This window comes from Rhinoderma darwinii, chromosome 11, assembly GCF_050947455.1.
Source record: "Rhinoderma darwinii isolate aRhiDar2 chromosome 11, aRhiDar2.hap1, whole genome shotgun sequence".
Classification (NCBI taxonomy): domain Eukaryota; kingdom Metazoa; phylum Chordata; class Amphibia; order Anura; family Rhinodermatidae; genus Rhinoderma; species Rhinoderma darwinii.
The window spans coordinates 16,403,022-16,430,555 of NC_134697.1; the positions used below are offsets into that span (position 1 = coordinate 16,403,022).

Here is a 27,534-nt window from a genome sequence, read left to right on the forward strand (position 1 = left end):
ACACTGGAGTGATGGTTGCTGGAAATGGGCCTCTATACACCTATGTAGATATTGCTTTAAAAACCAGACGTTTGCAGCTAGAATAGTCATTTAGCACATTACAATGTATAGAGTGTATTTCTGATTAATTTAATGTTATCTTCATTGAAAAAAACTGTGCTTTTCTTTCAAAAATAAGGAAATTTCTAAGTGACCCTAAACTTTTGAACGGTAGTGTATATGTATATGTGTGTGTTTGTATATGTGTGTATGTATATGTGTGTGTGTGTGTGTGTGTGTGTGTGTGTTTGTTTATATATATATATATATATATATATATATATATATATGTGTGTGTGTGTGTATTATATTATATACAGATCACCCAAAATAAGGTACCCCCTTTTTAACTAGAATATACATATGCCATTATGCCTAGAGCTTTGGCGGTTCCCTCTCTATCTTGGCCACTTTCCATTTTGTGATTACTACAAACAGTCTTCTTTGATATCGTTAAGCCGGTGTTTTATTTAGTGCTTTCCTTCAATAAAACTACGTGGCAGTAATGTCTCTTCTTATCCACATACATAATAATAAAGTGATGCTGACTTGCTTTTAGATTGCACAAATCTGTATTTTTCCTTGACTCAAGTAATACACGTTTCCTGCATGCTGAGAACTCCGAATATTTTATCTGTTTATCTGTCTGCAAGTTTCCTGCTGGGCACCAAATGCTGCTGTTTAAATATTTTTAGTGTCTGTTGCCTAAAATGGTTCCCCACTGTTAGATTGGAGAAAAGGCGACTATGGGTGAAGGACAGAGATAAAAGAGGATTTCTTCATTAGCAAAGAGCCATGTGTGTTGTCACTTCCGCAGTTATAGTCACAAGGCATTGTGTGCCCTGACCTCTATGAAAGATGAGGAGAAGGGTCATGTCAAAACATGGCAGACGACACATCGATAGACGCAGCTTAGGACATTTCTTTCGTACCTTGATTTGCAGCGTGAATACATTTCATGACGGCTGCAGTCAAATTATAGCCTTGATTTCTCAGGTTGTATGACGACTCCTTAAAGGATAATAGGACTGCTCTGTTAACATTCGCTTTCATTTCCAAAGATAGACATACAGTGCCGTGGAGAAACCTTTCCAGATGTCTCGTCTTATTGTGACGGCAAACGCTGTAATCTCTATTAGACTCTGGATATGTTTGGCGTATGCACAAAGTGTGAACATAGTGCCCCATGCTCCCGGCGTGTGTCCTTTGGCATATCTCTTTTTCACCGAATAGGATAACATAGTCTTCTGTATTTTTCTATACAGGGGCATACATTAAAAAAATTGTACCCCAGAATATACAGGTTTTTTTTTTTGCGATGGGTTCCCATAGGTGATGTCTGCCACTGTAAGTCTATATATTGGCATACATTTTAGCCTTCCCTCGGAGGTATACGTTGAGAATACTCCTATACATCCAATGGAAAGAAAAAATGAAGTGTGAACAGAGTCACACTGTGGCACTGGTTTTAGTACTGCAGTGGTGGACTGAGCTTGGTCTGGGTCACTGAGACAAGTGTGCGGTTTGATTGGCTGTCAAAAGCCGTAAATGGCCGTGAATGCAAAGTAATGCGCTCTGCTAACTTTGGAAGAGTTCCGCAAGTTTGGGGGCACCTGTGGGCCTTCTTAGTTGCTGGGAACTGTCCAACCTGCCCAAAAAAGGCTGTTCTAGTAGAGCTTATGCCTCCTCTATGATTTTGGCAACAAGAAGTACTGTTTTGGAATGAGGGGATGTACCATGATTATCCTTATGCTACTGACCCCATTTCAAAAAGTAGATCTAATGTGAAATGGTTTTAAAAACATTCTATTTTTTTGTAAGAAGAATGGAACGACATACTGTCGGTGTCCGCATCTGCATACAAATTTAATAAATAAAAAAATATATAGAAAACTTTTTAAAGTAAAGACCCGTCTACTTCAGATGGTTTATATGAGCTTTGTATTACCATTATACTCATATTATGCCCTGTCCTAATTAAGTGCTCAGTTTCCGTTTCATTGAATGTCAGGATGCCGGCCGTGCAGAACTTTTCTGCAATCTCAAAAAACGCTGACACTTACACAGCTCTGTAGTTAAAGGGAACCTGTCATCGGCGTTTCACCTATTAACCCCTTAGTGACCACGAATACACCTTTTCACGGTAGCCTAGTCTGAGTCCTGCATGGGTGCTCGGCTGTCTGATGACAGCCGGACTCCTGCTCCAATGGTAGCGATCGAAGTTTACTTCGATCGCGGCCGTTTAACCCCTTAAATGCTGCGGTCAATAGCGACCACAGCATTTAAGTTATTTACAGAGGGAGGGAGCTCCTTCTGTCACCCATCGGTGGCCCTCTCTACTATCTATCTATCTATCTATCTATCTATCTATCTATCTATCTATCTATCTATCTATCTATCTATCTATCTATCTCTCATACAATAACTGAGCATAACATTGTGTCCTATGGGTATAAACTGAGCTCCTGCTGTTACATTTGCCATTTAAATAGAAGATGAAATCCAGCTCGATCTCTGTAATTAACATTTATGCATCGAGGAAATATCATGTGTCCAACCTGTAATATATTCTGCTATATAAAGTAACCTCTTCTTTATTGCTTACAAGTAAATTCCTCGGCAGAAATTGTGTTTCAAAGAGAAGCAAAGCAATGTTCATCTGCATGTATCTTAGTGTGAGCATTCCCTGTAGTACTTACAATCCCAAATTTTATTTGGTTTTAATTCAAATTTAAGATGAGACTTTAAAACACAAGTACAAGTCACATATCTCAGGTCAGTCACCAGGTAAGACGCCTTACATCTCGTAAGAGTAATGAATCGTTTGTAGCCGGTGCCTCAGTGCACGTTACTGAACAGAATTGTGCTTGATATTAATAAGCTGCTGGTTACACAACATATGGAACATTTATTTGCAGTTTTACCATGGTCAACTAGAATAAATCATGGTCTATCCATTATATAAACTCTAGTGCCGACCCACTGGACTCCAATAAATTTCACTGCCATGGTCACCAGTTCTACGCAGGGTTCGGACTGGGCTATCAGAAGATCCTCTGGTACTCTGTTGGGCCAGTCCGACCCTGGATATACCTGGTAAAGGTGCTAATTGGAGTCTAGTGGGGAGGCTACAAGCTCTGACACAATAGTGGGTCCCAAATATCCAGCAGAAAACCACCTAATTTGGAATGGACGTTGGAGCCAGTGACTTGCCAATATAATCTATTTCTTTTGGGATGATTTACAAAAACCCTATTAGAGCTTATTGATGATATGTCCTGTGTGTACAATGATGACAAAAATTATAACGCGATAAAAAGTGGACGTGAGCATGACCTGTATAGGTGGCGGAAGGACCTCAGAACCATTTCTTGTTGTGGGTACAAAGAACTGCAGCCAAATACTGGGCCTCTCCTTTTCTTAACCTCTTCCCATCCATGTCGTCTTGATTCTGTTAGGTAAGGCAAGTGTTACTCATGATATTTAGTCACCTGTAACTCTACTATGCAGCTTGACTGTCCTGTGGCATCATGGAATTAGGACAACCACCATATTTAAAGGGGTTGTCCGGCTACAGCAAATTAATGTTAGTTTTTTGTATAATTAAACGTTATACAATTATCTAATATACTTTCTGTATTAATTCTTCACGGTTTTCAAGATCTCTGCTTGTTGATATTTAGTAGGGACATTCATTGTTTACTTCCAGTGGATAAAATTCTGTCCATAGTCATGTGAAGGACACACAGGTGCTGGGACAGTTACAGGGTCATGTGATGGACACACAGGTGCTGGGAACGGTACAGGGTCATGTGATGGAGATACGGGTGCTGGGAACGTTACAGGGTCATGTGATGGAGATACAGGTGCTGGGACCGTTACAGGGTCATGTGATGGAGATACAGGTGCTGGGACCGTTACAGGGTCATGTGATGGACACACAGGTGCTGGGATCATTACAGGGTCATGTGCTGGACATAAAGGTGCTGGGATTGTTACAAAACACAGCTCTGATACACATACTGGAACTGTAACGAGCCGTGCACCTGTGTGTCCATCACATGACCATGGACAGAATTTTATCCACTGGAAGTAAACAAGGACATTTTATACTGAATAACAACAAGCAGAGATCTTGAAAACTGTGAAGAATTAAAACAGAAAGTATATTAGAAAATTGTATCACCATGAATTGTACTTAAAATAATAATAATAATAATAATTTGCTGAAACTGGACAACCCCTTTAATGGGAATCCATTGATTTATGGGTTACTATGTCACGGGCAAGATAGCAAATAAAGGTGAGCCTTCTCAGCATTTTGCCAATGGAGCCGCATTTGTCGCGTAGATGACCAGGGATGCTAAAACACCGATTTTTATTCCAGCATTTTAAACGGCCCCATATATGCGGTAAACCTGGCTTTATAATAGAAAATCAGCTCATTGATTAGTTCTATCTTATTGATTCTTTCATCTCTAATAGCAACTCATAATGCCATGTAGTCATAAATATAAACTGCACACAAATATTTTGTTTTTATAAATTTTTTATGTAGGTAGGAACGAGTGATTTTGTAGAATTTTGTAACTTTTTCTCACATAAAAATCATGTAGTAAAAATGTTATTTGCTTGTTGTTTTATTTGCCATTATCGTCCGGTGTCAGGTTTTATCGACACAATTCCTTTAGAGACCGTGGCATTTAATAAGCTTCTACAAGAGAGACCATTGCTTCTTTGTAATTACTGCTGGTTCTGGCTTGGTGACATATAAGGACAGTCTGTTGTGTAATTTGTAGATACACCCCTCATATAAATCTGACCAGTGCAAACCTACATGAGCAACGAGACCTTGATTAATGTGTGTGACATGTGAATAATGTACAGGACGCAGTAGATACAGTAGTCAGAGCATTCACTGTGCGCATCCATTCATTTAGTTTTGCAGTTTTATAGCCCTGCCATGAATTATGCCCGGGCTGGAGTGGTAATTAAGCAGAACAGTCATCAAAGACGTATTTTAATGTGATGCATGGCGGCTAAGTACTGATGCAAAATAGCTTTTTCCATCTACGTAACAAATGATTGAAATGTTGAATAAATGAAATCCTAATACATTTGAGTTTGCTGAGGTTCGAAGTGTTCTCGTGCTTTGTGCCGTAGGAATAAAAGATATAAATGAAAACAAATGAAAGGCCTATGGTGGTGGATTGAGCAGTGGGCTGGAAATGATGGGCTTCCTTGGCCAATAAGATGGTTGATTGCTTTTAATGCAGTCTTTTAGCTGATGATCAGAAAATTGAAGGGGAGAACGATCTTCCTCAGCAGATAACATTCAGTTTATTGACGTAAAATAATCTCTTACCATCTCAACATAATTACCAAAAAGTTGCTCATCCTGGAGGCTACCTTTTAAAAGAATGCCATAATTAGTTAAAAATAACAATTATTCACTTACTCTAAATATATTTATACATCCCCGTACTAAGGCCCCATGCACACGAAAATCCACGGGAGAATTGCGGCCCCATTCATTTCTATGGGGCCATGCACACGACCGTAGTTTTTACGGTCCGTGCATGGCCCGGGAGCCCGCACCGCAGAAAGAATGGACCTGTCTTATTACGGCCATGTTCTGCGGTCCGGGCTCATTGAAAATAATGGCCGCGGCCATGTGCATGGCCCGCGATTTGCGGGCGTCTTGCGGCTGACAGCCCGCAGCCGGCCGACCCGAAAAGCACGGGCGTGCACATGGCTACGGTCGTGTGCATGAGGCCTAAGCATTCATGTATAAAGACTGCATAACAGCCAAAGAAAGGGTTCTTTTAATGTTTTTTATTTGGTTCCAGATTGGTTCTTCAAGTCAGGCTAAAGGGGTTGTTCAAAACTATAAATACCGCGCACAATCTGTGGAGAGGTGTGGAACTGTTTTAGGAAGAAAGCTGCTATTTTCTATTTATCTTTTTTTAAATCTTGGAAAACCCCTTTAATTTTATCTTAACTGTAGCAGACTAATCAGCTCATACTGAAAACAAAAATTCACTCATTCTTTAAAAATACAATGAAAGAACTGTACTAAACCAGTCCTGTCTAAATTTAGGATAAAGCTTAGTTTGGTAAGACATGTTACAACTAGCAATGCCTACTAAATCCATGAATATTTAAAAGCTTGACTGTTCCTGTTTACATAGTGGGTACAGTATTTTTCTGTTTTTAGCAGCAGCAGTTTGTACTCCAGAGCTGCTCTTCCTTCAGTCACTGAGCACGGGAAACTGCAGCCATAGCCAACCATTTTCTAAGCTATGCAGGTCTTTCTTTTGTTGCCCCGTCACAGAAATTGACACAAGAACAGAGACGTACCTGATTTCTCTTGAACAATGTTTGCCATTAACATTTAAAAAAAAATAACATGCAGAGTGCTGGTGGACACACATTCTCACTCGCTCTCCACACAGCCAGATCTCTGCATAGTGATTCTCTGTTTACTGCAGAGTAGCTGATAGAAATCACTTTCTGCCCTGCTTGTCAGGGAAGGAGCAAAACCTCTGCAGTAGCATGGCAGAGTAGCTGAGGAGACTTTCTTCTCAGCTTATCAGGGTAGAAGCAAAGTCTTTGCAGTAGAATGGAATGGCAGTACAGCTGACGAGACTCCTTAATCTTGGCTTAACAAAGAAGGAGAGTAGCCTCTGCAGTAGTATGGCAGCATAGCTTTTAGGACAGTAAAGCTCTGCATCCAGACAGTTGATAGAAACACTGCACATGCCCATTCTGTTGTTGTTGTTTTTTTTTTTCATTGGTTTCTAGGGGAGTTCATACTGTGGATATCTCTCAGTACAGTGTGTATATCTATACTACTTATGATCTCATGTTACCTATCTGCTGCCAGAAAGGGAAGAAAATGGATTCTGCTCAAAGCCCGCCCCCAGATTAGCAGCGGCACCAAGGGGGACACAGGGAATAAAAAAAAGATGAGAAGCATTTTTATATGTTAAAAACTCTGCAAGTTTGTAAAAAAAATATAATAATAATAATACACACAACACTTCCTAAATAAAAATCAAGATGAGAAAAGTTCATGCATGCCACTTATGTCTACATTCACATATATCTACATGATGAGCAAAACGGAAGAGACTTAAAATCTCAGCAATCCAGATACTAGTAAAAATTTGAGTGGTAAATGCATGTTATCAATAAGTAAGAGACATAATGCCAGGAAGTATTACTGTAGGATCAGACTACATGTAATCTGTAACCAGGGCCGGCATCCGCACCCGGTGAACCCGGGAAAGTGCCGGGGCCCACTACCCTTGGGGGGCCCCCTCGGTCGCCAGGGGCTGACACAGCAATCCTGGCTCCTCCAGAAGTGGAATCCCTGGCCAGAGCATTGCCGACGCTCTTGCCGGGGATTCCACTCCTAGAGCGAGACCCTGTCTAGGAGCGAAATCCCTCCGTCTAGGGTAGAGGGACACAGCCTTCCTCCCTGTAGGTAGCATCTTTGGGGCTCCCTGTAGGAGTGGAATCCCCAGCCAGAGCATTGCCGACACTCTGGCCGGGGATTCCGCTCCTGGAGAAGCCCTTGACGTCAGTGTCCATATATGGACAGTGACTTCAAGGGTTCCTCCTGAAGCGGAAAACTCTGGCCGGGAATTCCGCTCCTAGAGTGAGTCTCTGATGACACTGTCCATATATGAAGCATTGCCGATGCTCTGGTTGGGGATTCTGCTCCTAGAGGAAGTCCCCGACGTCACTGTCCATATATTGACAGTGACATCAGGGGCTTCTCCAGGAGAGGGATCCCCGGCCAGAGCGTCGGCAATGCTCTGGCTGGGGATTCCACTACTAGAGGGAACCCCAAAGGCGCTACCTACAGGGAAAGGGGCTGTGTGGCACTACCAGGGACGGGGGCTGTGTGGCACTAGCTGGGATGGGGGTCTCTGTGGCACTAGCTGGAAGGGGGGTCTCTGTGGCACTTTCTAGGAGTGGGGGGCTGTGTGTCACTACCTAAGAGGGTGGCTATGTGGCAGTACCTACGAGGGAGCTGTGTGCCAGTACCTATGAGGGGGGGCTGTGGGGAACTATATACAGGGGGCACTAAATTTATGGGGGTACAAACTGGGGTCCTAACTTCTATATGGGGGCATAAACAGGGCCTAACTTGTATATGGGGCACAAAGTGACGTTTTCTGCCATTTTACTGCCGCCATGAGTTCCCAAGCAAAGGGGCCCACTGAGGCCTTATGCCCACTTCAGTTATTTTCTTCAGGGGGCTATACGTTTCTTAACTGATAGCACGCTGACACATTCATTTCTATGGGGCCATGCACACTTCAGTTGTTTTGACCGTTCCGTTCGTCCGTTCCGTCAAAAGTAGTGCATGTCCTACTTTTGTCCGTCGTTCAGTGACCGTGGGGCCCATTGAGGTCTATGGGTCCATCAAAAAAACGGACGGCACACGGACGGCATCCGTGTGCCGTCCGTTTTTCACGGATCTGTTGCTAAGCAACGGCAGGGCGTGCCAAAGTTCCCTGCATTCAACTCACAAGATGGATTTTAACGGACCATTTAAAACGGAAGGCAAACGGAAGCACAGCATCCGTTTAAAACGGAACGGACGCGGAGTGACAACAGAAACCACACCACACGGATGTCACAATGGACACACGGATCCGCTAAAAACGGACGTGAAGGAAGTGTGCATGAGGCCTAAGTCTGTGTCGCCCACGAGCCCACATAAACCTGGAACCGACTCCATAAATTGTTGCAAACGTTGTGTGTTTAGCTTTCATAGGAAGGAAATAAAGACAATGTTATAGAAATAAAGAAACAAAATATAAGTTCAAAAAGGTTTACCTTGCTTCATAGCAACTATTACAATTTAGTATTTGACAGAGAGATTAGGCTGCAGAATGTAGAACAAACAAAATGTTTTTTTTTGTTGTACTGTATAAATCATTCCACACTCATTTTGGTGTCTTATTCTCGATGACATTTTCACAGCTTGTGTCTGAATTGCCCATAGTCTCAGTCTCATTACACCTGGGAAATGTTTGAGCATTCCGTTTATCATGCTACTCTCTATCCTCAAATTGCTTTAGAGTGCAATTCCAGAAACTGCCTTCTCCACCTAAAAAAAATTATTTTTACAAAACAAGTACAATAGAAAGCCAAGGTTCCCTTACCCCTGGTTTGGCAGCACTTCTGCCTTGTTGTAAAGTGATCTGAGACAGACTGGTTGCTAGAGATATGCTGCCTGACAACCGCATGGAGAAGACTATGGTCGCTAGGCAGCATATTCTTGGCAATCAGAGTGTTATATAAAAATCGCTTGGTAACAGTCAGTCCATGTTAGTCCCCATCTCTACCTGGTGATATTAATCAGATTTTTTTTTAAACTACATTAAGGTGGAGAACCTCTTCACATTAAAAATGTTATATCCTTTCTGTGGCATATTCCTATCCATAGGTGGCACAATAATCGCAGGTATATACTTGTCCATATGGATCTTTATTATAGTGTATTCATATAGCAGATATATCCTTGCTCTTACGGAGAAGTCTTATAGTTGTGCTGTTGAAATAATCAAACCTAGTTTATCAGTGATTTATTGGGCTTGGAAAGTGACAACCAATTTTGTAAGTTACAAATATGCTGAGAAGAGTTGTCACTTTTCCTCCCCCAAACCTCCTATTTTAAAACGTCTTTTAGTTTTCACTTTAAAGAGGATCTGTCACCTCTCCTGTCATATCTATTTTAGTAGATACTTGTATTCCCCATGAAATAACAATTCTGGAACATCTTTTCTTCGAACTCTGTGTTGTGCCGTTCCTCTGTTATTCCTCCTAGACATTTATGAATAAATTGACAACTGGGTATTACACATTCCCCTTGTCAAAGGGGCGTGTCCCCACACAGTCTCACTCTGTCAGCACTGATTGGACAGTGTCCGTCTGTGCAGGGAAACCCCCCCCCCCCCAACTGGTAACACCCAGTTGTCAATTTATTCATACATTTCTAGGAGAAATAACAGAGGAACGGCACAATGTAGAGTTCTATGAAAAGATGCTCTAGAATTACTATTTCATAGGGAAAAAAAATATTTACAAAAACAGGCATGTCAGGAGAGGTTGCAGTTCCTCTTTAAGACATTTTAGCATAGTATACATGTTAGATATACACAAAAGGACAGTTTACGCCCCCCCACACACATATACACACATATACATACATACTTTGATGCACACCACAACATACATGCACTTTGTACACACTGTAGAATTGCGGGGAGGGGGATTATGTTAGCCTACGTCCACACATAGCGGAAAAAATACACAGCGATTCAACAGCAAAATCTGCATTGACTACGTGTGGAATTTGCTGTGGGTTGTGCCACGGATTTCACCCCATACATTAACATGCTGCGGGTTTAAAAATCTGCAGCATGTCCTCAATTCTGTGCAGGTTTTACCGCTACATTTGAATGGGGTTTTGAAAACCCCATCCACTTGTATTGTACTGTACCATGCTGTGGACTTGTGGTGCAGAATCCGCACCGCAAACCCGCTTCCTCGGAACTTGGTCATACACACTAATACCCACATACACAAATGCATAAACAGATTCACATACATACACTCGCTTCCAGATACATACAAAGAGACATGTCACTTTACAGATGGCTAACTTTCCCTATAGTTGTGCATTGCATCGCCCATCTGTCATATGTACTTTGCAACAAAAAGTCTTTCTTGTTATGAAGCTAAGATATTACAATGTGAAGGCAGCGCATGTTCCTGTATGTGGAGCTCCAGCATATCATACCTGCACATTACCGCTGTTGTTTCTGCAGTTTCTGGATAGTTTCCTATTAAACTCCCATTGTCTTTGGTTCTTTCCTATTGTTTTGCTATCGATTCCTCCCCGAGCTGTCTGTGCTAGATGTGCTGGCATTGTGGTACTTTGTAGCAGTGGTTTACTTGAGTGAAGAGAGGAAGTGTGAACATACAGGTTGGAATAGGTTCCCGTCCATTGTACGGGGCACCCATGCGTTTACCTTTTTATTATAGCACCGACTAGTTCATCACGTAGAAATTATTCCCCCGCTAATTGTGAATTATTGATTAGTGGTTGGAATCAATTGACTTGGCAGGTTTACAGCCTTATGTAAGTGCTTTATGATTTTCCCTGGTAAATTATAAAGACGTTTTTACACCAACATTTTGTCAAGATGAATATTTTCTTTGCCAGCCTTGGTGATAATCACTTTTTTGCTAATTGTGAGCGCCAGGTGGAACGTTTTATCATCCCTGCAGACGTGGGGTGCAGAGTCTACATATCTTTATTCTTAACCCTCTCATGGCTATATGATCTTTGCAGTCTGGTTACAGTTCCCATGATAGTCTTTAAAAGGAACCTGTCACCAGCATTGCTGTTATCCCCTCTTCCTCCTCCTCCGACCGTAAATAACAGTCTGCAAACATTTTGCGGCTTTTATGGTAATAATCCGGCAGGTTCGTTCGTTCGTTCGTTCGTTCGTTCGTTCGTTCGTTCCTCCCTCTTCTTATTCCCGCTCGCCTCCAAAAACTGTCCTGAATGCCAAAATCTTGTCTGAGATAGCGCACATGCGCCTGTCAAGTATGGTCCGACACCCTTCTCTGATTTGTCCGGGCCTCAAATCTAGTTATTGCTCATGCGCCGCTATGGTGTCCCGTTGAGCGCATGCACCAGAACAGGACATCGATGCACAAGCGCAGGATTTTGTGTGTGCTGGGGGAGGTGAGGAGCTGTCAATCAAAAATATGGAGGCGGGGTTAATGCGGAAAGGCTTGAGGAATGAAGATATGACTCTTTTATGCTCATTAGCATACGGTGCATCAACACGAAAAAACTGAATACTAAAGGCACAGAGACTACTTAGAAGATAATTATAAGTTACATAAAAATGATTTTTCACCCACTACCACCAGGTACTGCTGGTTTAATAGGTGAAATGCTGGTGACGGGTTTCCTTTTATCGCTATTCACTATGAACTAGCAGACAAAGGCAAGGTCAAGATGTAGTCAGAGGTGACAGAGGGGGCAGCGGTAATAGGGAGCAGACAGACGACAACATCACAAACTTGGGCAGGGGTCAGGATCAGAAGTCATAGTCTAGTCACACAATGCTTATTCTTTAGAATTTACTTCATTCAAGGACGGAAAGAAATTGTAGTTATTACGCTGTCCAATTAATCATCACATGAGGTCACTGTAATTACCCTTCATTTGCTTGTGTTTTAACATTATATGACGTAATGACAGATTTTTTTTGTTATTGTTTTAATTAGGAAAGTGGCGAGACAGAAGTGGACAAAAATAAATGTTGTACCCTCTGCAATATGTTCTTCACATCCGCGATTGTGGCCGATTCCCACTATCAGGGGAAGACTCACGCTAAAAGGGTTAAACTTGTGCTCGGAGAGTCAGCAGACATCCCTGCTCGAGCAGGTAAGAGAAAGTAGATAACTATGATATAAAATATATTTAAATGCACTGTGTTATATCAAGTCCAGAGTCAGCGCAGCCGTCCAGCAGGAAATTTTAGAGCACTTCATGCTTCCCTCTGCTGACGAGCTTTATGGAGATGCTGATTTCATTTTCCAGCAGGACTTGGCACCTGCCCACACTGCCAAAAGTACCAATACCTGGTGTAATAACCACAGTATCACTGTGCTTGATTGGCCAGCAAACTCACCTGACCTAAACCCCATAGAGAATATACCGGGTATTGTCAAGAGGAAGATGAGACACCAGACCCAACAATGCAGACGAGCTGAAGGACGCTATCAAAGCAACCTGGGCTTCCATAACACCCCAGCAGTGCCACAGGCTGATCGCCTCCATGCCACGCCGCATTGATAACCCCTCAGCAGTGCCACAGGCTGATCGCCCCCATGCCACACCGCATTAATAACACCTCAGCAGTGCCACAGGCTGATCACCCCCATGCCACGCCACATTGATAACACCTCAGCAGTGCCACAGGCTGATCGCCTCCATGCCACGCCGCATTGATAACATATCAGCAGTGCCACAGGCTGATCACCTCCATGCCACGCCGCATTGATAACACCTCAGCAGTGCCACAGGCTGATCGCCTCCATGCCACGCTGCATTGAGAACACCTCAGCAGTGCCACAGGCTGATCGCCCCCATGCCACGCCGCATTGATAACATCTCAGCAGTGCCACAGGCTGATCACCTCCATGCCACGCCGCATTGATAATACCTCAGCAGTGCCACAGGCTGATCGCCTCCATGCGACGCCACATTGATGCAGTTATTCATGCAAAAGGCGCCCCGACCAAGTATTGAGTGCAGATACCGTACAAACTTTTCAATAGGCCAACATTTCGGTTTTAAAAATCATTTGTGAAATTGGGCTTATATAATATTCTAATTTTCTGAGAGACTAAATCTTTAGGGTTTTCATTAACTGTTTCCATAATCATCAACATTAAAATAAAAAAAGGCTGTAAATAGAGAATTCTGTCTGTAATGAATCTATATAATATGAGTTTCACTTTTTGAATTGAATTACTGAAATAAATTAACTTTTTGATGATATTCTAATTCATTGAGAAGGACTAGTGTGTGTATATATGTATGTATATATATATATATATATATTTGTGTGTGTGTGTGTGTGTGTGTGTGTGTGCATATATATATATATATATATATTTGCTGATAGCATATTGTGAATATATATCTGTGTAGTCAATTATATTTGACTCACACATATATTATATTATTCCATCCGATGTAATATCCTTTTGAGTTTTTTGTATTCCGCACAACGTCTCCACCTCCGCAGTGTAATACAGATAGGTAAGGCTCACTTGTTGAAGTTTGGCAGAAGTGTGCAGATTTGTCCACCGACCTTATATTTAACAGGACTGCTGTTGCAGCAAAGCCAAGATTGCACATGACTCTTGATTGCTGAAAGCTATCCAGCATGCTGAGATGGAAGATGTGCCAGCTTGCCAAGTAGGGCAGTTGGCCTGGACTCTGTATAATTCAGTGGATACCTGGTACTAAATCAAGTCTCTTATCAATACTAATTTCAAATTGAGGCAACAAAATTTCAATGCAGCATTTGCCTCTTCGATCATTTATTTTTCTTTATAGAACGCAAAATAAATAATGTCACAGAAATCGTAATATTCTCATTAAGGAGCTATCTCAGGAGGCCTCGTAGATTGCAGTCACAGAAACGCATTGATTACTTATAGTGTTCATTTAATTTTACTTTTATTTATCTTACCATTCACATTGATTTTTTTTTTTTTAAACTGTAGTCCGTGTCTGAGGGCCTTATGGTACTGTTCATCCTAAGCTTCCTGGTTCATGAATAAATATATGCATTTCCTATATTTCATAAGTGAAAAGGAGAAGAGGGAGTAAGGGTCCTATTACGAGAGCCGTCTAAACGAGCGCCGATCAGCGACGCAGCTCGTTGATCGGCGTTCGTTTGCTCCTTTCACAAGGAGCCAGTATGGGGACGAGCGCTCGTTACTCCGATCACTCGTCCTCATATATTTCTAAAATGAGATGTGCTGCCAACATCGATAATATTTTATGCTGCATAAATAATACAATCAGCCGATGAATGAGCGTTTGCTCGTTCATCGGTTGATCGTTGCCCTGTTCACACAGGGCAATTATTGGGAACGAGCATTTTGTGAACACCCGTTTGCCTGATAATTGGCCGGTGTAAAAGGGTCCTAATGTAAATCTGTTTAACAATCCAAATGTATATGGCATTTGGGCGGGGGAGGAACAATCATAGAGCGCATTAGAAAATTTTGCATTGGGCCCCCCTTAGAGTTGGTGACAGAGCACGATAATGGACACATAGGCACACATATATAGTGTAATGAGGCTACAAGAAGACACATGGAACGAGTGTGCACGCCTGTATTGCTAACAGAGCACAAAACTTTATTTGATAAATCATGGGCTAAAGTTAAAAACAATTGCAAAACTAGGGATTCATTGTAAAAGTGATCTCACCGTGATACAAACCCCTGATAAGGCATAAAAAAAAAAAATCAGGCTCTCAAAATTGACAGAAATGAAATAATCCCAAGCCCATTACAAGCCAATAATAATAAATATAGATAAACTAAAACAAAAAACATAAACATGTGTTGAATAGAGTTCATACTCTATGATATACCTAAAATGCCAAATCCGATAAGGTGCAGTGTGCATATAAAATGTACCAATGATACAGTATGACATCTAAAGAATGTCTTAAAAAAGAAATATAAATAGACAAGTGTGGTAGGCAAAAAATTTATTACAAAGATCTAACATGATCCAAAGTACTACAGCTTTGGGCCAATGCATCCCTGTTTTTGCATTTATTTTTGTTTTTATCTTTGGCCCATGAATTATTTAATAAAGTTTTGTAATCTGTTTGCAGTTCTGGTGTGCACACTTATTCAATGTATCTTGTTTTTTTTATACAGTTGGACTAACTACAATGCTTAAAGGGAATGTGTTGCCAGCAAAAAATGTATTTTTTTTTTTAGTTAAACAATTAGTGTGTAGGTGATTAAACATTGTTCTAATTTTTTTTTTTTTTTTCACGAGTCAGGAAATATTATAAATTCGATTCTAATTTATAATATTTCCCAGCACTGGTCACTAGATGGAGCAATTCCCAAAATTGCAGCATTGCATGTGGTAAAGCAACCACATTGCTTTATGCTGCAAAATTGGAAAAAAATCCCTCGCTCTAGTGAGCTCTCAGAATCCCCCCCTCCTTTATCCTGGCTAGTGCCGGGAGAAACGAGGGGATTGAACGGTCTAACCTCCTACACTGTGTGTCGCCATTTTTTGAGCTAACACACAGTGTAGTAGGTTTACATACACTAGTAAACACACACTAAAACACGAACATACATAGAAATCACTTACCTGCTCCTGCCGCCGCCGGTCCGTCCGCTCCGTCTGCTGCCGCTGCTCCAAGTGCACAAGTCCGGAAGCCGCGACCGGAAGTAGTAATCTTACTGTCCGGCCGCGACTTCCGGTCTACAGGAAAATGGCGCCGGACGGCGCTCAGTTCAACTTGGACTGTGTGGGAGCGGCGCATGCGCCGTTCCCACACAGACGACGTACACCATAGTGGATGGAACGGGCCCCGTTCGCATTCACTATGGGACTGTAAGCTGCCGTATTCCATGTCTGTATGTGTCGTTAATCGACACATACAGAAATGGAGTAAAAAATGGCAGCCCCCATAGGGAAGAAAAAGTGTAAAAATAAAAAAAAGTAAAACACAAACACACAAATAAATATAAAAGTTTTTAATAAAAGACTAAAATCAAACTGATGTTAAAAAAAAAAAATTCGTGACACTATTCCTTTAAAGAGGATCTGTCACTAGTTCATTAATTCTCTATCTCCTAACTAATCTAATAGGTGCTAAGATGCTGATAACTACAGTGTGTTTTTTTTTTTCGAAAACATTTATTATTTGCAAAGCTATGTTTATTTTTCTAAATATGCTAATGTGGCTCTAATAGCCAAAAAGGAGGTGAATCTTTCTTTTCACTCTGGGCGTTGTAATATTTTCTGTATAACGCTGTCCAATCAGCATACAGCTTCTCCCCTTTCCCTGCACAGCAACATAGCGTGATCATATAGTATACAGCTTCCATTCACCTGGTGATATCTTCGGTTGTGTCATCTTTCATATGCCACAAGAACCGCTGTTCTAGGTGGTCTTCAGCCCAAGATATGGCTATTTGAAGTGATCCCTCTTCCCTCCAGACTCAGCTTCATGCTGATAGGACAGCGCCGAGGCTGTGAGGAGGCTCCACCTCAGGAGAATCACTGCTGTTGACTAGTATAGGTTCATTTGCATATTTAGAAAAAAAAAGCTCATAACTTCTAAAATAATAAACTTTTTGGGACAGAATTTTCACCTTCATTATCAGTGTGACAGCACCTATCAGATTAGCTAGGAGATTGGGCATTACTAGTGACAGATCTTCTTTAAATATGGCAGTAGCAATTTGACATCCTAATACAATAAGGTTTCTTTCACACTGGCGTTACTATCAGGTTACCTCTCTTCCGTTAGAATAAGAGAGGATCGATACATTAAACGGAAAGCAACGGTTCCATTAGAATTACAAAAGTTCTGCAGACTCCTCTGACGGAAGAGAGGTAAACTGATAATAACGGTGGTGTGAACTTAGCCTTACACAACTCAATCATTACGACTGATATCAAATATCTAATCAAATCATACTTACAACTTTGTTGACATCCCATCTCCATGGGCACTAGTCTTATTATTGTATTGCCCTATCTGAAAACGAGACAGAAACCGTTGTATCCAAATCTCTACGATATCATGGTCCACGAAACATGAAATCAACTGGTAAAGGATATATAACTCTAACCCTAGATAGTAAAATGTATACATCCCCACCCTCTTATCTTCACTCCACCTGTAACTTCATGCACAACAAAGATGAATACAAGAAGAACTAATGGCTTAAAACACAAAACTCACAGAAATATAATTTTGGCATAAGAGGCTCCATTTTATTTCAGAAAGCAGTATGTGGGATAATGTAAACTAAGACAAGCGCTCCATAGATATTTGCTGGGTGTGTCCTGTATGGTGCTATTTATCTGGTCACTGTAAGAGTCCTATTACACGAACTGACGTGGCCGTGTAAACGAGCGCCGATCAATGAGACAGCTCGTTGATCAGCGCTCGTTTGCTCCTTTCCAGGGCCGCCATCAGGGGGGTATTAGGGGTACTACTGTAGGGGGCCCGGGAACTGCTGCGACTTGCCTTTGGTAGAAAAAAACAGGCCCCTGCAATGGGGCCTGTTCTTTTCACCAAAACAATGTCGTGAGCTGCGGGCCCCCCTCTCGTCAAACACCGCCGTGAGCTGCGGGCCCCCCTCTCAACAAACACCGCCGCGAAACACCGCCCGCGCGAACGACGGCAAGCGCGCACCCGCGCACGCATGACCGCAAGCACGCGCGAACGACCGGGCGCGCCGGAACGCAACCCGCTCGTGCCCGCCGTCAACTGGGAAGGACAGCCACACAGGGACAGCGGCGCACAGTCTAGTTACCTGCTGGCCCGCCTCCGACTCCGCCTCCTCGTCCTCGTCCTCCGCCTCCTCCTCGTCCGACTCCACCTCCTCCTCCTCCTCCTTCTTCTCCAGAGCGTAGCTGCGTAAGGAGAGGGGGAGGAGTCAAGTTCTTACGCGGCGGCAGGAGTTCTACGATCCCCGCCATTTTCTGGAGCCTGGAGGTGAAGGTCTGGACCGAAGACATCGCCTGACGAGGACTGGAGTGGGAGCATCTCTTCTGACACAGTGAGTAAAGTGTCTCAAAGTGCTGTTTAAGTAAGGCCCTGTTCACACAGAGTATTTTGCAGGCCGAAAAAAATCTGCCTCAAAATTCCTTAAAGAATTTTGAGGCAAATTTTGACCTGCCCACACTATCTTGCCGCATTTTTTGCTGCGTTTTTTTGCCCGCGGCGATTGAGGACAGCAGACAAAAAACGCAGCGAAAAATGCATTTTCTGCCTCCCATTGATTTCGATGGGAGGTCAGAGGCAGAGCCGCGGCAAGAAAGGACGTGCTGCTTTTCCTTTTTTCTGCGACTGGCTCCCATTGATTTCAGATTAAATCAATGGGAGGCGGTTTTGGAAGTTGTTTGGTGCTGATTCTGATGCAGTGTCCGAGTCAATATCAAGGCCCAAAAACTCTGTGAACTGGGCCTTATTGTTAGGGCTTATTAAGACGAACGTGTAATACATCCGTGCAACGTGCGTGATTTTCACGCGCCTCGCACGGACCTGTGTTACTCTATGGGGCCGTGCAGACTGTCAGTGATTTTCACGCAGCGTGAGTCCGTGTGTCCGCTGCGTAAAACTCACGACATGTCCGATATTTGTGCATTGTTCGCGCATCACGCACCCATTGAAGTCAATGGGTGCGTGAAAATCACTACTCAATAAATGTGGCACGCAGAATTTATCTGAGCACTGTAAGGCATTAGTTATCTGGGCAATGTATGGTTCTGTTATCCGAGAGCTGTATGTAATCTGGACACTGTATGGTCACTGTACAACACCATTTATATGGCCACAGTGCTATATATACAGTGCAACACAAATAGGCTGCATGGCCGCGTAAGTGCTATAACCAGTGGCGAACGGACAACTCTTCATCGAAAGATTTCACATGGAGAAAAACCGCAGACAACAACAAACAATAACACACTATTCAAGGTACCGTGCAATTTATTTACAATGCCACAGGACACCTGAATACAATAGCATGCAAAGTAACAGAACATCCCCTTCCAACTTGGGGATTAATCCGCCACACTTTAAATCACCACACCTTAGGTTGAAATCACATGTGTCGTTTTTGGTAGTTTTGTCGTTGTTTTTGCCAAGATTTGTTTATGTTTTTGTATTTTTTTTTCTTTTCTTTACAAAAGCATGCTTTAAAGATGGTGGCAAAAAGAGCACATGTGAATACAGCCTAAATATCCCGTGTTCATTTGAAAAAAAGTAAACTCCGAATAAAGCCAAAGCATCAGCTGCGCTTCATAAGAACACAATGAATCAAACTGTTCCATGGGGAATTAACAGCATATGGACTGCATTTAGCCAATTTGTTCATGTGCTACTAAATAAAACTCTCTTCTTAGGCCTTATGTAACCAGAATAACGATGAAAAAAAAAGTTCAAAATCTTTTTACAATAGAATAGTACAATATATGAGCTCGGAAAATGAGATACCAGCTGATCCGGCTGTTATGATCTAATCAATGCAGAGAGAAGACAGAAAAAAAGGGGAGAGTGGTGCTCTAAGGTAATATCGTCGGGGTTAGATAAAACACATCAGAGCTTGCGGTAATGCTGCTTACTCGGATCGGTTGTGCTTTAATGTATGGCACAAAGCAAAATGTAGGCTTGCCGAGTCCTAAACTCGCAGAGTTTTTTCGGCTGCTGGCTCAGAAATCTGACCTTGTGTCTACTCCACGCTGTCAATCCAAACTCCAAAGGGTAAGAGAAAAGAAAGTGCCTCTTCCAGCCTTTTCGCTGCCGTGTGAGAAAACTTTCAAACCACTATGGGATAGTAAAAAGTAGTCTTAAATATGTATTACCAAAAATAAAAACCTTATCAGAAAATACCATGCGTTTCAACCTAGGACTGAGGTCTTCATCGGGCCCCATGGTCATCATTGACCTCATCAATGACATCGACTTTAGGAATTTTTATTTAGCCACCTACTACTTATAAGCCCAACCGGGGTTGAAGCCATTAGGTGAAACAAGCGTTGGGGTTTAAGGTGATAGTCTGTTGTTTTCGCACTAACACAGTGTCGTAGGTTAGTACGTGTATATTATGGGTAATTGTCTCCTGCCCTGTACGTTCACATTTTTTGGGGTTCCAACTACTTTTGCACTTCCATTTAATGATTAAGATATGTTTTCTGACTCTTATGTGCGTGCTTGGCCCATGATGATTTTAACCCTTTTATAGGTATTGTGCTCTACTTTATGTATATATTGATCGGTGACCAATAAAGATTATTAAATATCATTGGTTATATGATTTATCCCAATTATTGAGCTTTTCTAGGTGATATATCATACATTTACCCCTTTAGGTTAATCTCTTTTGGTGTCGAATCAAGTGTTTAATTTATCTGCAGCACCACCACAGGAGAATTGAAGCATTGAAAAAAAAGGTCCTCCACAGCAAAAGTTTAACTTTGTAACTGCTCTTCACTCTGGCTGGAGAGCCCTGAAGCGGGACCACGCTCTATTAACTCAGAATAACCTAGTAAGGTTCTCTTTAAAGTTTTCTATTCAACCTTAAAAGAACAATTTTCTTGTTTTATGAATTTTATTGTTTTTTTGTTTTTTTTGTTTTTTTTAAATTAATTCTTTTATTTATCAATTTTACAAACAGACATGTCACGATAAATGTCAAAAATACACAACCATATAGTACTTCGGCACACAGGCCGGTATATGTGGTCATCCTGTAAGGTAAATGTACAGGCAGGGTATCGCCAGGCAATAATCGGGGCTAATCCCCTGCATCCTGAGCCTGCAGACATGCATCAAGGCCCACAGCGAAACATAACTTAAAAGAAAGTTTGAAAAAGGAGATGAGAAAAAAGGAACGACAGAAGGGGGAAAGGAAGGGACGAGTTCCTTTGTTAAGTGTCATGGCTGAAGAGCACATCAAGAGGCTACGATATTCCTGAATTCCACAGATGATTGGAACCTGACCCAGTGATACCAGGTCTTCATGAACTTGGCGTGAGTACCTCTCATAGATGCCGTGAGATCCTCCATCCTCATGATCTCCTGTATCTTATCGAACCACATGCTGAGCGATGGCGCAGCCGATTGTCTCCACAGCGCTGGTATGCAGGCCCTGGCAGCGCTCACCAGATGGCGGACCATCGAGCGACGATACGAATACAGCGGAACCTCGCACAGATGGAGCAAGAAGAAGGCCGGTGTGCACGGGAGCGGGAAGTCAGTGAATTTGGAGGTGATACGCCACACTTCTGACCAAAATGCCGTCAGCCGCGGGCACTCCCAGAAGACATGTAGTATCGTTCCCACCTGGTCACCACATCTCCAGCACAGCGGTGAGACTGCCGGAATCATAGCATGTAATCTGGAAGGCACCCTATACCAGCGCGTTAAAATTTTAAAACCCGCTTCCTGATACCTGCTGGCCATGGACGATTTGTGTGTCGTTGTGTATATCCTATCTATTTGTTCCGCCGAAAACGTGATTCCCAAGTCCCTTTCCCACCGTAGCAAATATGTGGGCGTGGAGAGGGTAGATGGGGAGATCAGTAGGGAATATAGTTTGGATAGTGTGTGACGCATCGAGCCAGTGCCCACGCAGAGGAGTTCAAACGGACACGGCAAGGACACCAGGAAGTGTCTCAGCTGAGTGACCTGCCAGAGAGTGAGGGGGAGAGGGTCTGTCAAAGACAACAATTGGGGGCCAGTCATCCAAGACTCCCCGTGCAGGTAATGAGAGGCGGGGCCCTTGCCTGCCTGCAACCAGCTCCGAAATGGACCCCCCTCCCTCCCTGGAGGGAACGCCGGGTTGCCCAGGACTGGAAACATGGGGGACGGGGAAGGGGAGATCTCTGTCCAGGGGAAGACCTTCGACGCAACTGCCAGTAAGGGCCCTACCGTCGGGTGAGTCCTTGCTGGTAGGGGGGTATCCCTGCCCAGCCAAGGTAGGGCCTGTAAGGGGACCGCCATAGAAGACTGTTCCATCGACACCCATTGTTTGACCTCCGTGTGGCGGAACCAATCCAAGATGCATGCCAAGTGCGAGGCCTGATGGTAAGATATGAAGTCAGGGAGGAATTTTATTGTTGATAATATTTTTTTTTATTGGACAAATGGTAATTAGTTAAATGCTATGTAAACCTTTGAAAGGGGTTTTTTTCTATAAAAAAGGTCAATGCATGTGATTGGTGCAACTTTATAATTAGTTTTTATTAAAAATTATTTTTACATTTTGAGATACAACTGCTCTGTATTCTCTATACAGAACCGCTGTATCGTTTGCTAAATCCTGTTCCCGTCAGGTCCGCGGGACTGGCGGGTTCAGTGTCAGTGGGTCCTGTGTGTCTCTGACAGGCAGGATCCACCTGTTATTCATCACATCGAAGTTCATGACTTCATAACCCCGGGACCAACGAATTCATGTCTTAGCGAACGATACAGCTGTTCTGTATGCAAAATATAAAGCAGCTGTATCTCAAGAAGTAAAAATAATTTTTAATAAAAACTAATTATAAAGTTGCACCAAATAAATGGATAGACCTTTTTAATAAAAAAAAAAAATCTATTTCAAAGGTTTACATAGCCTTTAACTTCACAGTATTAGATGATATGCTTTGCAGATTGAGATTTCACATAATGACATACATATGCATTTATCAAGGTCATTTGAAGGTCCTTGAATTATTTCAGTAGTACCGGCTCAGTTGTATCGGTTTTGTCTATCTATCTATCTATCTATCTATCTATCTATCTATCTATCTATCTATCTATCTATCTATCTATCTATCTATCTATCTATCTATCTATCTATCTATCTATCTATCTATCTATCTATCTGCCCAGCAAGTAGTCCTGATCCTTGGACTATATAAAGTATTCAAAAGAAGATCTTGCAGCACTCCAATAAAAATGATAAGGCAACATCAGTCAGTGCAACGTTTCAGTCCTGCAATAGGATCTTTCTCAAGTCTGAAGTTGCCTGAACAAACTATAATTTTTTTTATCACCCATTGGAGTGCTGCAAGATCTTCTTTTGAATACTATATATATATATATATATATATATATATATATATATATATATATATATATATATATATATACACACACATACATATACATATATCATTAGAACAAAAAGACTAATTGTACTTTATACTTTATTAAAATGACTGAAATATTAAACCTTGTTCCAGCAAAGGATCATAGTTCGCAGTTATCTCTACAAAGTTCTATGCTAATCTGGGAGACTGCAGACATTCTCATTTGTCTGTGGTTTGTGAAATCAACGAAGTTCTGTTTTTTGGAATAAAAGTACTTTTGGGGTCGACTTTTATGTCAGCACTTGTCTGTTAACGACGTTCACCTCTCTGGCTGAGGTAGCATCGTACAATTTAAATGAAACAACTTGTTAATATGCTAAACAGACCAGCGCAAGGGTCAAGATCCATCAATCCCTCTCTTAAATTATAAGGGCTTTCCTTAGACTGTGCTGTGAAGCTTTTTTGGCTCCCGTTCCTAAGATGACTCTTTGTTCTGTTATTCCAATTGAGGTTCTCATTAGTTATTCATTCTACACACAGAGTAAAATGCCAGGCTGGGCGAGAAGGATGGGGGAGAGGATAGAAAATGTAAGCATTAAGTTTTCATGAAAAAATCCTTATAGGTGAATTTTAATTGGCCAAGTACGAGGACAAGGTCAATGTAGTTGGATTTTCACCTAAAACCTATAAATGCCCATATGTAAGTATGTAAGAAATTCGAGCAATTACCAATGTTTGGTAATTGTTTTTTTTGGTTTGTTGCAGTGGCCATGTTTACAAAAGTGACTACAGGAAGTGCAGCCGTATTGTTTCCCACCTGTGAAATATCTTCTCAGCAGCGTACGATCAAATGTCATTTTGTAAGAATTTTCTTTTTATAACAAGGTGCCAAAATAACATCAGTTTTAACATTATATCATTAGCTTAGTCGAAAATAATTACCAATATGGCTGCACTTCTCTTTGTCACTTTTGCAAAAATGACCACCACAACTGAATAGAAAAATGCTGAAATCTCTGGTAATTATGTTTGTTTCACTTATAAAGTTCTGATTTACTAATCTATGTCCCATTCTAACATTTTGGACTCCGGGTAGACCGTAAATATTTGATCGGTGGTGTTCCAACCTGCAGGACCTCCACTAATCAGTACAATGAGGGGGTCTTTCATTGTTTACACAGGGGCTCATCCATACAGAAGGCTAGGCCTAGTACTGCAGCTCATCCAATGCAAGTGAATGCTACGAGCTGCAGTACCAGGGCCAGCCAGCCATATGGACATAACACTGTCCCTGTGCAAACAATGAAGAGGATGTGATGCTTCATTGTGCTAATTGACGAAAGCCCTGGAGATCAGTTCCCCACGATAAAACATTGATGGCCTATCCCGAGTCATCTGTAGCGTCCACGGCCATGGAACGTCGGGATTACTCACACCCCGACGGCCGCAGCCATGGATCTGTGAGCGCTGGCCAGCATCTCCTCCCCAGAAGATGCCAGTGCTCACTTCTGCTCCATTCTGCTTTGTCCTGTAGGGTGCGCGTGCACGCTCGTGCCCGGTCTTACACATGTGCCCGGCGCGCACATGAAAATAATCATCAATTAACCCATGATCACCCTGGACTATAGAAAGGGCTTGTGGCATCGGTCACGCCTGCTGTGTTACACCACGCCTGATATCTGCTGCCAAGGTCCCATCTGAGCCTAGCTATTACTACTGTCTGAACTGCTACAGGTACCCTTGTGCTTGGACTATATAGACATTGACTTGGTACACTGTTTGGCCAGCTGCTATCCCGCTACGGCGGTACGGCCCAGTGGGTCCACATACCCACAGATCGTGGCACCATCAATTTTAAAGTCCCAGAGAACCATTTTAATTGAGGACATATTTCAGAAGCACTCAAAGTGTAAGACTAATGGGCACTAAATGAACCAAAATGTGTCAATGGGATGCCACATCATGCACTCCCTGCACATCACAAGTTTTTGAGTTGAGATCTGTGTCCTATCACTGGAAAGTCATTTAATGGCAAGCCTTTTTGGTACCACTAAGTGGCCTATTGCGTAACCACCTCTTCTCCAACATTAATTTTTTGGTGGTCTAAACAGTAGGTTTAAGATTTGTCAATAAAAAAAAAAGAAGAGATGATGTACATCTTCTGTAGCTTTGAGAATCCCAAAAATTGTGTAATAAGTACAGTAACTACTCACAGCCTCATTTAGCCCCATTTTCATTTTGTTTTACCAATATTTAATAGTCTGAGATCTCTGAATTGGCTATGTGAACAGCAGGGTCCAGCTTGTTAAAGAAGCAGCTCTCACCTGCCTCCTCCCAGCAGGAAGTCGCAGCACAATCTTTAGCAACAAACTGCTTGCATGTAACAAAATTTGTCTTTCTCAGTCACTGCACACGAGGACCCTCTCTCAATGGAGTGTCATAACCTCCCCTAGTAAACAAGTTTCAGCAATAGTATCCTGTGCACAAGGTCGATAAAAGTTGGGGCTTTTGAATTACACGAAGGGTGATTTCTACACATCCTTCGAAAAAGGGATTTCAGATTAACAAAAAGTTTATGGTTCTTATTTTGCTGGACTACTGACAGCCCACTTCTAACATTACACTTCAGCCAGTTAACTTTGGATTAGGGCTTTGCTGCCTCACCCATGATGAGTTGCGGCAAAAATACTGGCTAAGGCTTCGTTGACATCTGTATCAGGACTCCGTTCATGGGTTCCGTCTGAGCTTTCTGTCTGGGGAACGCATGAACGAAATACAAATTGAAACAAACGGAAACCATAGGTTTCCGTTTGCATCACCACTGATTTCAATGATGACAGATCTGATGCAAATGGTTTCCGTTTGTCACCGTTGTGCAAGTGTTCCATCGTTTTCACGTAATCAATATCGTAGTCGACTCCACTATTCATTCCGTCAAAACCACGGAACCCCTACACATTGGTGACAAACGGAAACCATTTGCACCAGATCCGTCACCGTTGAAATCAATAATTTCCATGTTTCAGTTTATATTCCGTTCATGGGTTCCCCTGACGGAAAGTTCCGACAGAACCCATGAACGGAGTCCCAACGAAGATGTGAATGAAGCCTTACCACCGTAGTGACCCAAACTTTATGTTCCCCTACGGAAAGAAAATTGCAAGCAACCCCTTAACTATGCAAATTCTTCAAAATTGACAGATTTTTTTGTGATAGTCTCATGTTCACCTGAGAATTTGCTATAGTGAAACGTTGAAGTCACGGTAATCCTGCATTTTCACCACGGCTCGTGTGTATCGACATTCCACTTCCCTTAATATTAATGGTTATGCAATGATAAAAGAAAAAACATTGACGTTTGTCACTGCGTGTCACTTACACACATTTGGCACATATGGCTTCTATGGGACTATAATGGGTTTATAAATGTCACCACTTGCTTTGGCAGTCACTATTCATCACAGCTACAGAAATTAATAGGTGTGTGCCTCAGCTTGCAGCGTCTTTGCAGTGATGTATTATAGTAGGAGTTTTTTTGGACAATAAGCTATAGTGTATGACTGTGAGGCAGCCTAAACTTTCTAGCTCAGTGGTGCACGTTTCCACGATATATACATTAATTAACCTAAACTCGGGGTGAGGAACTTTTTTTCAGTTATAAACTGCAAGTCACCCATGTATTCAGCTAGCCATTTATACTCTCTCTTTTTTTTATTTTTTAATCACAGAAATCCCATAATTGCTGATCTCTGCACATTCTTCTGTTTCCAGACTTTTCTTGCAGATCAGAGCTGATTTTGAATAATGTCATTTTACTCTATGTGGTATCAGGTTTCCTTAATTGAAAGACAAAAGGTTTCAATATAGTCCATAATTAATTAACTAAAGAACATTTCCAGATAATTGGTATTTATACGTGTATATACTCAGTCCGCCTCTAAAAGAAACTGCATTAAGAAAAGGGCCTAAATGCTTTTTTTTATCGTCCAGGATTAGTTTAGTTAGTAGTCGTGTGATACTAGTCTTTCTGCATGGGCATGGAGATCCCTATTCCACATTCACTAAAATAAAGTCTGCAG

The 27,534-nt window shown here is 42.0% G+C and overlaps 1 protein-coding gene across 2 annotated transcripts in view; it reads left to right on the forward strand.

Moving 5' to 3' along the window:
• Positions 1-27,534, forward strand: part of ZMAT4 (zinc finger matrin-type 4) — a 367,445-nt gene that overhangs the window by 90,434 nt on the left and 249,477 nt on the right. For both annotated transcript variants that reach the window (XM_075843052.1, XM_075843051.1), the window contains one exon: positions 12,367-12,526. In XM_075843052.1, coding sequence (XP_075699167.1) covers positions 12,367-12,526 — 160 coding nt within the window. The remainder of the gene's footprint in view (positions 1-12,366; positions 12,527-27,534) is intronic.